The 13,022-nt window shown below is 40.3% G+C and overlaps 1 protein-coding gene across 2 annotated transcripts in view; it reads left to right on the plus strand.

Annotated features, from left to right (window-relative positions):
* OPN4 (opsin 4) overlaps positions 1-6,061 on the plus strand; it is a 120,028-nt gene extending 113,967 nt beyond the window's left edge. For both annotated transcript variants that reach the window (XM_063958822.1, XM_063958823.1), the window contains one exon: positions 2,273-6,061. In XM_063958822.1, coding sequence (XP_063814892.1) covers positions 2,273-2,557 — 285 coding nt within the window. In that variant the 3' untranslated portion in view covers positions 2,558-6,061. The remainder of the gene's footprint in view (positions 1-2,272) is intronic.
* The last annotated feature ends 6,961 nt before the right edge of the window (positions 6,062-13,022 follow it).

Below are 13,022 nucleotides of genomic sequence, written 5' to 3' on the forward strand. Positions count from 1 at the left end.
AGACCACAGGTAGGAGTTGTCACTGGTTGGCACCCTTCCCGCATTAGATACTTGGCCACTATTAACATTACTAAATCCAATACACACAAAATGATAAAAAACTAGCGCTGTGATTGTTTTAATAATTTAGTTTAAAACATTCATAACTGGAGAATCCAGAAGACATGTAGCTTCATCCAGTTATGTCTTCAAACGGTTCCACGTTATTGAAAAGACACTTACATTTAAATTCAATCCCGCGTTCCTATAAAGGTATCTTTTACACCCATAGACAGTGACTGTAGCTCGTGTCAAAGACAAAAACACTGTAGGAATCACACTTACATTGACTTTCAGTCTCGCGTGCACTTCTTGGAAGTTAAATGCCGTGACGATCATCCTCTGACTGTGGGACGTTCTGTTGCTGTATCCATGTTCTTGATGCTTTTATGAATAAATCTGTGAGGTTTTTAAATACACCGGTTTCCTGCCTTCTGTCTACACTGTGCGGGGGACTAAAAGAAACCTTTCAGTGCACGTAAGACTGAAAGTCAATGTAAGTGTGATTCTTACTGCGTTTTTGTCTTTGACACGAGCTACAGTCACTGTCTATGGGTGTAAAAGATACCTTTATAGGAACGCGGGATTGAATTTAAATGTAAGTGTCTTTTCAATAACGTGGGACCGTTTGAAGACATATCTGGATGAAGCTACATGTCTTCTGGATTCTCCAGTTATGAATGTTTTAAACTAAATTATTAAAACAATCACAGCGCTAGATTTTTATCGTTTTGTGTGTATAGATATATGTTTTTGGAATTCTAGAGGGTTATTCCATAGATCAAAAACCAGCAGCTTTTTGCAGCGCAGGGCTACAGACACTCTATTCCCTGTATTACTAGATCCAATGCCCACTTCTTCACCACTAAATTCTCACCCTAACTGGCAGAAATTTGTTCAGACTTCCAGTGGTGGCAATGAAATCTTCTTTCGGATACCGTCTGAATAACTTTTGTGTGTACTGTACTCTGTGTAAAGCATGCATCATAGGGGTTATCAGAACTTTCTGTGAGAGCGCAATTGCAGCAATCGCTCAGCTACATGAGTAGCATTACTCACGTTTTGGGAACCACAACCGGCATACAGAGGTCACCATAGTTACTGCTAACATTGTCATTGTTGACTTCCTGACCACATACCTTTTACAATTCTAACTCTCACTGGACAACAAAGAGCTTTATAACCTGCAAATGGTGACTTGTTATTTTTTTCACTTTTGTATGTTTACACTCTAGTGCCTTACAATATCTGTGGGTAGATTTAAGTTTCTAAAAATGAAAAGTGGTGATGGTGTTGCTGACAGGAACCAGTCAGATTCTAGCTTTGATTTCTAGCTCTGTTGCATTCTATAAAATTATAGACATAATCTGATGGGTTGCTATGGCCAGCAGCACCACTTGTCTGTTTTAGAAGCTTTAGTAAATCTAACCGTTATTTTGCAGGACAAGTTTACTTTTTCTTTCATTTAAGGCTGTGTAACTGTTTGCTAATACTACTTTAGTAAGTTCCTGCTTTTATTTGGGGCAAAAAGTGGCAGAAAAGTTTTGATGTGGCGTCATAGTTTGAGACAGTGGTGAGACATGTGAGATGCATGTGAGATGCAAGATGCAAGATTTCACTTCCTTATTGCTAACGATTTTAACCATTGCCCCCAGTTGTCATAGGGCTGATTCAGAGATAGATGCAGCTCGCACAGCACCTGCATCTTTGGACACAGCAGCTGTGCATAAACAAAAACATAGGTATCCTAAGTATATAAACTACTCCTGTCAGCTTCTCTGATCCTCTGCTGGGTCCAAAGATGCAGCATTGGATCATCAGGTTACTAAGGATGTCTGGAGCAAACATGCAGCAGATGTAAGAAAACGCAGACCCTGGTCTTGGTACACATGGGAAATGGAGCCAACACCCTCCAGTTTTGTAAAGCGCTCACCATTGCTGCCCCCATCCTGCCCCCAAACAGCCGAAACATGTCCATCATGTTGCATCTTAGGGGCTGCTTCAGCCATCATCACATTCCAATGATCTGCACATGTACATAAACCATCAGGTTTCTGAATCATGACCATAGTCCTTAAACCTGCATATGAAGATAATACAGTGATGGATAACTCAGGTCTCTGTCAAACTACTCCAAATAATCACCATTAGATGTTTGAGTTTGAAATTATTTTATTGTAATTATTTTATCTTATTTCACATTTTCTGTCTTTTTCCTCATTTCATTGTCAAGACTGGAAGAAGTTTAAATGGCTATGGTCAGAGAAAAGGAGATGCTCTCTCACGCATCGCAGCATCAAGGATACCTAGCATTGTGGTGACCTACAGTAGCCAGCACGGTGGCCAGGGAGCAGTAGACCACACCTCACCTCTGCCTTATCACAGGACCAACAACCAGGATCGGGAGAAGGATTTCAGGAAACAGAATTCTCCAATAGCCACCATCATGCCTGAGACCATACCAGAAAACAGCATGGAAATGTTCATAAACCAAGCATCACCAACAGAAACGTCATGAAAGGTCCATGGATGTAACGAATGCATATGATTTGTATGTTACCTATTCACTGTGCTATCATTTGTTCTGGTTAATGAACACAGATTATGTTAAAAGTTAGCTAGATTTAATGTACGGCTAATGTATAGTTCCAGTCAGCATAATCATCAAATGTATTCACTAACAGGGAATGAGCTGTACTACATTACATATGTCACTTATGGTAAATGGTCAAAGCTGTTTTTAATTTAACCCTTCAGAAGCTAACGCGTTTCTCACTCCTGCAGTAAGCCTTGTTTGGCACTTTTATGCTCCTCGCATTTACACTTATCAATAATATTTCTGTGCTGTAACCAAGTAACGGATATCAGACAACTGCATATATCCCAAGAGCAGAACTTACATCAGTTGATGGGATGTGGAACAATAGAGATAACATGTTTTTGTTTTGTTTTTTTGATTCTTACAAAAACAGTTCAGCAAACAATTGTAAAACAATGCAGGCTTGTAATTCTTTTCTGAGTAGGTGCAGATTATCTGATATGGCTAGCACCCAGCTATATATTTGACTTTGCAATGTAATCATGGTACCCTGTATGATAATTACATCTTCTTTGTAGTTCAAATATAGTTTCAAATATAAGATAATTGCATTGCAAAGGTCATACTACAAGCAATAAAATGGGAAAAGCATGATGGTTAGGAAATTAAACAAAGACATAATAATTACCAGCAGGTGGCGCAATAGAGGACTTCTATCACATATTTTTTTCTAAATAACAGTTTTTAAATACCTTTCTAACTAGCTGCTGGTCTACCAACAAAAACAGTACTCCATTTTTATTGGTTTACTTAACGTAAAGGAGTTCCAGAAGTATAAATATACATCTTATGCTTTTTTTAACATTAATAAATATTTAACGATCATGAGTATTGTAAAAAGAAAAATAAGGAGATGATTGTTTGTTTAAAATTTGGGGAGATTTATCAACACATGGAGAAAGATAATGGACCAACCAATCAGCTTCTAACTGTCATATTACAGGCTGTGTTTGAAAAATGACAGGAGCTGAATGGTTGGTACTTTAGCACTCTTCAAGGTTTGATACATCTCCTTGCTCACCAGCAATTTTTGCAAACAAGGGTGTAGCAGAATTTAAAAAAATATAATAGCCCCCCTTTATTTTTAACAAAAATTTCTGTTTATTTCCATTTGATTACCAAATAAAAAAAGTACCTGGTTTCAAAAAGTAGACCCCGCACTCCTTAACTAGAGATGTGTGCAGAGTTTCATGTTATGATTTTAGTTCTAATTTCAGCGTCATGTTTTGAGTTTTGGTTTTGCAAAACCCCCCTCAAGTGTTTTGGTTCAAAATTCGATTTTAAATTCGGATCTTGGGTTTTGGATTTCTTGAAAATGTATAATATAGAGCTAAAATCATTTTGTATTCCAAAACCCAAATTTCGGATTTAAAGTCCGAATTCCGAACCACTCGAAGTTCCGAACCGGGACTCGGTTCGCTTTGAATCCGCAAAACTTGTGTGGGTTGGATTTTAAAGAAACAAATCTCTATCTTTAACGGCAGGAAAGGTATAATCCAACCACCCCTCCTTTCTACTTAAGTATTATACTGTATGATCAAAATGATCAGCAGGCAGTTATTAAACAGCTACGCCCTGGTTTGAAAGAAATTACTCAACACTTAAAATGAGAGTACCCCTGTTTACTTTAAAATCCCAGAGAGGCTATATTGGAGCTCTTTTAGAGTATCTACCTTCTTAATCTATTTTAATGGTTTTTACTGCCTGCTGATAAAAAACAATCTTGATAATACATAACAAGTAAGTTCACTCTCATTTTAATGAGATGACCTTACCCTTACAAACAAGGGTACTTACAAGATTTTCTGAGTCAACGAGACATTAAGGGGTCTATTTATTAACATTATTTTTACTAAAATAATGTGAAAAAGGGTGTTTTCACACCCTTTTCACATTATTTTAGTATCACCTGAATGTATTAAATGGCATTTAAAGCAGTTTTCATGAAAAACTGCTCCAAACCCTTTAATTCACTTTTTTTTTATAGTAACCCACATCGCATTCCCATACTTATAATGGGAAATGTGATGTGGCCAAATTTACTAAAAAAATTTTTTTTAAAATACAGCAGTGTGTCCTGTGATAATCTTGCCAGCTCAGGATGTCGAGTTTACAGGGAAGCACTGTGATAAGCACCCTTTTGCCCAGCTTTCTCTGCCCATGGCAGAGAATGCTGAGTGGAGACCCGGCAGACTGATCAGCTATGTGTGTCCGATGGATAGTCGCAATAGGGGGGTCAACCGAGCAGCGGCGGTAGCAGCAATGTCGGCGTGGCCGGCACATGCGTAGCAGGACATCGGGGTATTTTTTATGAAAACTACCCCGTTGATGCTGCGAAGAGGCATCGCAGGGACAGAGCTTGACAGTAAGCTCTGTCCCTGTACGCGATAATTGATACATCCCTGCGATGTAATCAATTATCACAGTGCGAGTTGGGGTGATTTTATCACCTGTCATCCGCATCCTGGATGTGGATGGTGATAAATAGGCCCCTAAGGCTCTTATAGAGCCTATCCTAGATCTTTGCAATCTTTCCTGCTTGTTGCCTGGTGCGCACGTGACTCAATGGTCCAGATCATGGATGGCGGTGATTATTTGGTTTACTTTGTAGCTTTGGGGTGCTTTGATGTTGATAGTTCAAGAATGTAAGCAAATGGACACAAACACATACAACTATATCTTCTCTTTGTTTAATTTTGACATTGCTAAGGTATATCTGAGACATATTCAATATCATGGTGTTCCGTGGGAACACTCACTGATGAAAGATAGACTGAAGTGTGAATGCTTTAGAATGGTCAAGCTCTGCAACTGAAACTTATATGTCAGGTTTGAGGCAGAAGTAAACGGTAGCATATCCACATGGTTTGTGCTGTGTGATGTGGTTTCTCAGTGTTAGCAGTAAATGCTTACCAAATAGAACAAAATATAATTCTGTACCGCAACTGTCTGGGCTGTGTTATTAATAAATATGAAAGTTGTGATTACCATGTAAAATACGATTAAAGTATAAAATAAAATTAGAAATGAAATTCAATTGCAAACAAACATCTGGTGTCTTTCCATTTAGAATCAAAAGGATTATTCTTAAATACAAATGCAAAATAAAGTATGTTAGATTGCTGCAATGTTACATAACATAGCCACACTAATGATTTATATACAGTGGTAGGGGTCCAAATGAAATCAAAAGTGGCTGTCGATTGTTATCATCTTCAGTGCATATTTTGTTGAGTACCAACAACAAAAATGCCTCCTGATATTCCCCTACTGGTGAACATACCAATTCTGCCCTCTTCCTACCCATCCCTTTCCTTCATTCCTCTATGCCTATGGATGGAAGTTTGAGCCATAACAACATTTTGAAGGGACCCCTGTCCAAATGCTTCTAGAGAGCCACCTCTCTGCCCTAGTTCACATTATGTTACACTGCAGTAAAGTAAGTATGCTGGAGAGGATTAGGGTTAGGCTGCAAGTGGTGGGGTGGAGTGGGGTTTTGGGATTGGCTGTAGGAGGGGAAGATTAGGTTTAGGCTGCAAGAAGGGAGGGTTAGGTTTAGGCTGTGGGAGTGGATAATTAGAGTTAAGCTGCGGTAAGAGAGGGTTAGGGGCAGGGTTAGTTTAACTGTTGGCACCTGTTGGGGTTTTGGCAGTCAGAATGCTGGTGGTGGTATTCTGACCGCTGGCATACTAACTACCGGTATCCCGTGTTCAACCTGCCAGTACACTTTATACAAGACAGTAATGCATATTCACATTATGACATACAGTCTCCCCGATTCATATTCTGCCCGTGCCCCCAGTTTATAGTGCCCTTAATTTTATTTGTAATACATTACACTGCTCGGGATGCAGTCAGCAGACACCCCCTGTGTCCTTAGCCCTAGCCGCCACCCCAGGCGGGTTATGATAGGGGCAGGGGAGGGGTAAATTAATTACCACGTCCCCTGACAGCATTCTAAAAGTTGGGATGCCACGGTCAGTCATGAGACCGCCGGCATCCCGACCACCAGCATTTACTATCACGCCACACTGCTCCAGTCCATATTAAGTAACATTGGTTCCAATTCATCATCTTGTTTTGATATTAGTTTTGGGAAAATCACCAACAAGTGTTTTGGTTTGGTTTCGGATTTTGGTTCAGTTTAATATATGTAAAAATATCTATAATCATCAATAATAATCAATAAACATAGCTAAAGTCATGTAATTTTTGCAATCAGGAACCCAACATTCACATGTAAAATCTGAAATCCAAACTGCAGGAAGATTCTAACTGGGACTTGTTCAGATCAAATCTCCCCGAGGAATCTGGACTGGGTTTTGCTTCGGTCAGGATCTACAAAATTCAGGTGGATTTGGACCTCTAATTATAATGCCCTCCCGTTCATTTTATATCACATTACAATAAGCAGCTCTAAGGGCTTTCCTAGATATGTTGTAGGCCCCAAAGCAAAAGTTTGTAAGGGCCCCTTTGTACCACCTAATGGTGAAAAATTGTATATTACACATGCAACTTTGAGAGGGAAGGTGGGCCCCTCTCAGCTCTGGGCCCCATAGCAGCTGCACTCCCCACCCCTACAGTAACTATGGGGTCTATTTACTAGGCCTTGGATGGAGATAAAGTCACTGAAGAAAAAAGAACCAGTCAATCAGCTCCTAACTGTTATTTTTCAAACACAGCCTGTGGCATAACAGTTACGAAACGATTGGCTGGTCTTTATCTCCATCCAAGGCTTTGTAAATAGTCCCCTATGTATGCCCTTGGCTACATGAGCCCCATTAAGTACACTATACTGTAGAAAAGATTCTGTTAGCACAGGAGGACTAAAACTATTATATTTAAATGGCAAGAAGCTTTCACTGAGACATTATGACAAATCTCTGTAAACTTTGAAAGTGAGAAGATGTGAGCAGATTAAAACACCATAAAATATATTCATAGTGTGGAAAAGAACTAACATATGACACATAATTTCTGCTTCTGTTCAGTACATACAGTAGCACTTAATTCAGCAGTAATCTTTACATTTGTAGAGTCAATTAACTCAACTAATGCAGAGTCAATGAATGCGGTGGATCTGAAGGACATATTAGTTGTTCTACTGGAAGGAATACAGCAATAAACTAGTTGTTTAAATGTTGCTTATATAAATATATCAGCAATACATCAGGTAGGACATCTGTACTTATTATGCAGTCTACTCACTCCAAAAATGATTTATGTATAAATATCCCCCATTGTACAAAAAATATAAAGTATTATATACTGTATTTATGGCGTAATACTTTATTTTAAAACTGGGGACCTTTTCTATTATTTATCAACCATTAAGTGCCCATGAACTTTTTATGAATGTATACAGTATTCCATTGTATTATAGTATCTGTCAGCCATGGTTGCAGCAGCTGACCGTTTCTACGGTGACTGCATCATCTTTGTGGTCTCCACTTGCCACATTCCTGCAGACGCCACACACGTGTTCCTTACCACAGGCTACAAATGTTAATCAACTACTTTGTAAGCACATTCGTGCAGGGTTATCTATACCCCCTTTTTCATGTGACTGTATGTTATTTATTTGTATCATGATTTCTTCAATATAAAGCGCTATATAGTTTGATGGCACATTATAAATAAAGCATAATAATATCTATTCTTATTTTCTGCGATTTGTGAACAATTGTGTACTGAAGGTTGGGGAATGAGTATGGGAATTAAAATGCATCAAGGTCCAAAGAGTTTTAACTTTGTAAGTGAGAGGTAGATGTATTAACCTGTAGAAGGCATAAGGAAGTGATAAACCAGTGATAAAGCAGTGTTAAGTGCAAGGTGATAATGCACCAGCCAATCAGCTTCTAACTGTTAATTTACTTATGGGAGCTGATTGGCTGGTGTGTTTATCACCTTGCACTTAACACTGATTTATCACTGGTTTATCACTTCCTTATGCCTTCTACAGGTTAATACATCTTAGCCCCTTAGTGTTACTGAAAATTATTTTAAATTGTTGGTAACTGTATGCCTGATTCAGAGTTACTGTATATTGAAAAGCAAGTTTAGTACTAAAAGCATCTGGATAAGCCAAATTTCTAAAAAGACACCATGACTGCTGCTTCTGGTAACCAAAGGAGGATTCTTACAACAACTCCAAAAACAAAATATGACAACTTTTTTTTCTGATTCGGAGCTGTATATATATCAGTTTAGTACACAGTGGAGATGTTTTTTTACCACTGCACATGTGCCGTGATGGTCTTGTAGAGGGGATTCATTTGCAAAGTGACTGACAATCAGGGACCATTTAGGGGAGGTAATAGGGAGTAAAGGCAGAAACACAGGCATATCACAACTGTTTTGGGACAGTGTTCGAGATACAATTGCGATCCCGTACACAGCCACAAGGTCTATTGCATCTTACTTCCAGCAGCCATGCTGTGCAAACCTTTCATATTTTTGACTGATCTGCGAAGGATGTTGCGTCATTGTACGCAGCCACTAGTGTTAATAAAGCCGCAGGTGGTCATCTCAATAGTAGAGATGAGTGGCCTTGGTTTCCTGGAAACTGAACCCACCTGATCTTACCGATCCCAAGTGGATCTGAGTCCCAGCTCAGGTCTTCCCACCAAGTTCAGATCTGAAAACGAGGCAATACATCATCTTCCTGGAGCAGGTATGGATTTGGGAGCCATTTTTAAAATTCACAAAGTGACTGCTGCGGGTGCTCCACTCTAGTCTCCAGGTCCCCATCCTCTCATGTCCGTCTGCCTGTCTCCATTCACCCACTCAGTGTGACAAACAGAGGTGACCTTGGTGAAGACTGCGGTGATGTGCGTACAGTGCGGTACTTGGAACAGCACTACAATGGTGTCCAGCACTGACAGGAAGATCATCCTGACCAACTATAAGGTGAGGGGGCCTGGCTGGAGTGAGATTATTATGCTCTACACCCCACAAAGCTTATCATCAAAAATGCATGAATCTTCACTACTGGAAAGGTATTATGTATATTTCCCCTGAGACTGGTGTTGTGAGTCCATGGAAGAAATGGAAAAAGTTCTCAAAATCCATGATATTCATCTGATTGGTTTGTAAGAGTATTTCCTCTTTGAGGTTTGCATCTGATAAAAAATATACTGTAGCACAGAGGCCAAGCATTATGATGAAACAGGACTTGACACAAAATTTGGAAACTGATTCAGAATTTGATGATAGCACACAGTTAAGAATTATAATGTCAATGAAAACATCAGTGTTGTACAACACAGGGTCATCAATTTTATAGAGGTAGACAATCCCTAACATATGTCCTATCAAAGTCTCTACTACATTGAGGTCAGTTGGGTCTTTGGATTGGCATTAAATGTAGGTGCAGTACAGAACTTGTTGACAAGCTGCTGTCAGTGCTCAGAATACTGACCCTGGCATCCCGACTCTCATAATCCTGACAGGGGCACTCAAGTAAACTAACCCTTATCCTAATACTTACCCTAACCTGCCCCACCACTACCACCACCACAGCCTAACCCTAACCCTCCCTCCTACTGCCTAACCCTTTCCCCCAATCCCCCGCAGCCAAAAACCCAACCCTCCTCCGCAGCCTGAAACTAACCCTCTTTGGCATAATTACATTTGGGATTCTGACGCTGGTATTCCGGTAGGTGTTTGGATTCTGGCTTCAGTCTCCTGACCATTGGCATACCGTACGTCGGGATGCCAACTACATCCCAGATTAAGTAGTGGAGACTCAGAGGGCTCAGAAGCAATACTTGAAGATGCTTCAGGAATCTCTGGAAATGCAACCATCCTGTATACCTCTGGTGGCCAAACAGTCATCTTGGAGACCTCATACAGGGCAGTTGTTTTGTCTGCAAGCTGAAAGGTTAAGATACTGGGTTTATCTTCAGGCCCAAAGATGGGCTTCCGGTTTATCCAAACACCTATATATAACAGTGAAACATATTGCTTTTTTTCTGCAATTTGCCAGACAGGGTTTTTAGCCTAACTTTGCCAGTGAAGTGCTAAAGTAAAATGTACTTGTACACAGTCCCGACGCTACCCCCTCAGCAAAGGGATGCATTGCAGGTAGGCGCAAGGCAGGAGAGGCACTCTACCTGCTCTGCATCCCCGCTGGTGCGCTGCCCTGTCCCCACTGCTGCTGCTGCTGGCTGCTGTTCCTCGGGATCCGAACCCCCCCGAACTTCACCCATTTTACATGGTTCCGAGGCAGCCTCGGATCTTCCCGCCTTGCTCGGTTAACCAGAACACACCCGAACGTCATCATCCCGCTATCGGATTCGCGCGTCGCCACCATTTTCACTCGTGCTTTGGAGATTGAATGGAGAGGACGTGGCAGCATTCTGTCCCTGAAAAGCTCTGTAATCTGTGCTCAGTGTGCTGAAAATATCTGTGCTCAGTGTGCTGCAAATAATCTGTGCTCAGTGTGCTGAAAATATCTACGCTCTCTGCCTAAAAACGCTCCATATCTGTGCTCAGTGTGCTGCAAATATCTGATCAGTGTGCTGCATTGTGGGGACTGGGGACCACCAGTATATATATACTTTTCTATAGCTTCTATACTGCTTGTCAGGACACACATGTGTCACAGTTACACCGCTCTGTACTGATATATACAATAATTTTAAATCATTTTCTATAGCTTCTATACTGCTTATCAGGACACACGTGTCACAGTTACACTGCTGTGTACTGAATTATATACAATAATTTAAATCATCTTCTATACTGCTTGTCAGGACACACATGTGTCACAGTTACACCGCTCTGTACTGAATTATATACAATAATTTTAAATCAGTTTCTATAGCTTCTATACTGCTTGTCAGGACACACATGTGTCACAGTTACACCGCTCTGTACTGATATATACAATAATTTTAAATCAGTTTCTATAGCTTCTTTACTGCTTGTCAGGACACACATGTGTCACAGTTACACCGCTCTGTTCTGATATATACAATAATTTTCAATCATTTTCTATAGCTTCTATACTGCTTGTCAGGACACACATGTGTCACAGTTACACCGCTCTGTACTGATATATACAATAATTTTAAATCAGTTTCTATAGCTTCTATACTGCTTGTCAGGACACACATGTGTCACAGTTACACCGCTCTGTTCTGATATATACAATAATTTTCAATCATTTTCTATAGCTTCTATACTGCTTGTCGGGACACACATGTGTCACAGTTACACCGCTCTGTACTGAATTATATACAATAATTTTAAATCATTTTCTATAGCTTCTATACTGCTTGTCAGGACACACATGTGTCACAGTTACACCGCTATGTACTGAATTATATACAATCATTTTAAATCATTTTCTATAGCTTCTATACTGCTTATCAGGACACACATGTGTCACAGTTACACTGCTCTGTACTGATATATATACAATAATATATATACTTTTCTATAGCTTCTAGTATTACAGTGCAGCATTTTGGTGACCAACAGTATACATATATAGTACAGTACAGTAGGCCATTGCTATTGATATATTACTGGCATATAATTCCACACATTAAAAAATGGAGAACAAAAATGTGGAGGGTAAAATAGGGAAAGATCAAGATCCACTTCCACCTAATGCTGAAGCTGCTGCCACTAGTCATGGCCGAGACGATGAAATGCCATCAATGTCATCTGCCAAGGCCGATGCCCAATGTCATAGTAGAGAGCATGTAAAATCCAAAACACAAAAGTTCAGTAAAATGACCCAAAAATCAAAATTAAAAGCGTCTGATGAGAAGCGTAAACTTGCCAATATGCCATTTACGACACGGAGTGGCAAGGAACGGCTGAGGCCCTGTCCTATGTTCATGGCTAGTGGTTCAGCTTCACATGAGGATGGAAGCACTCATCCTCCCGCTATAAAAATGAAAAGATTTAAGTTCGCAAAAGCACAGCAAAGAACTGTACGTTCTTCTAAATCACAAATCCTCAAGGAGAGTCCATTTGTGTCGGTTGCGATGCCTGACCTTCCCAACACTGGACGGGAAGAGGTGGCTCCTTCCACCATTTGCACGCCCCCTGCAAGTGCTGGAAGGAGCACCCACAGTCCAGTTCCTGATAGTCAAATTGAAGATGTCACTGTTGAAGTACACCAGGATGAGGATATGGGTGTTGCTGGCGCTGAGGAGGAATTTGACAAGGCAGATTCTGAAGGTGAGGTGGTTTGTTTAAGTCAGGCACCCGGGGAGACACCTGTTGTCCATGGGACGAATATGGCCATTGACATGCCTGGTCAAATTACAAAAAAAATCACCTCTTCAGTGTGGAATTATTTCAACAGAAATGCGGACAACAGGTGTCAAGCCGTGTGTTGCCTTTGTCAAGCTGTAATAGGTAGGGG

The sequence above is a fragment of the Pseudophryne corroboree genome, chromosome 3, assembly GCF_028390025.1.
Source record: "Pseudophryne corroboree isolate aPseCor3 chromosome 3, aPseCor3.hap2, whole genome shotgun sequence".
Classification (NCBI taxonomy): domain Eukaryota; kingdom Metazoa; phylum Chordata; class Amphibia; order Anura; family Myobatrachidae; genus Pseudophryne; species Pseudophryne corroboree.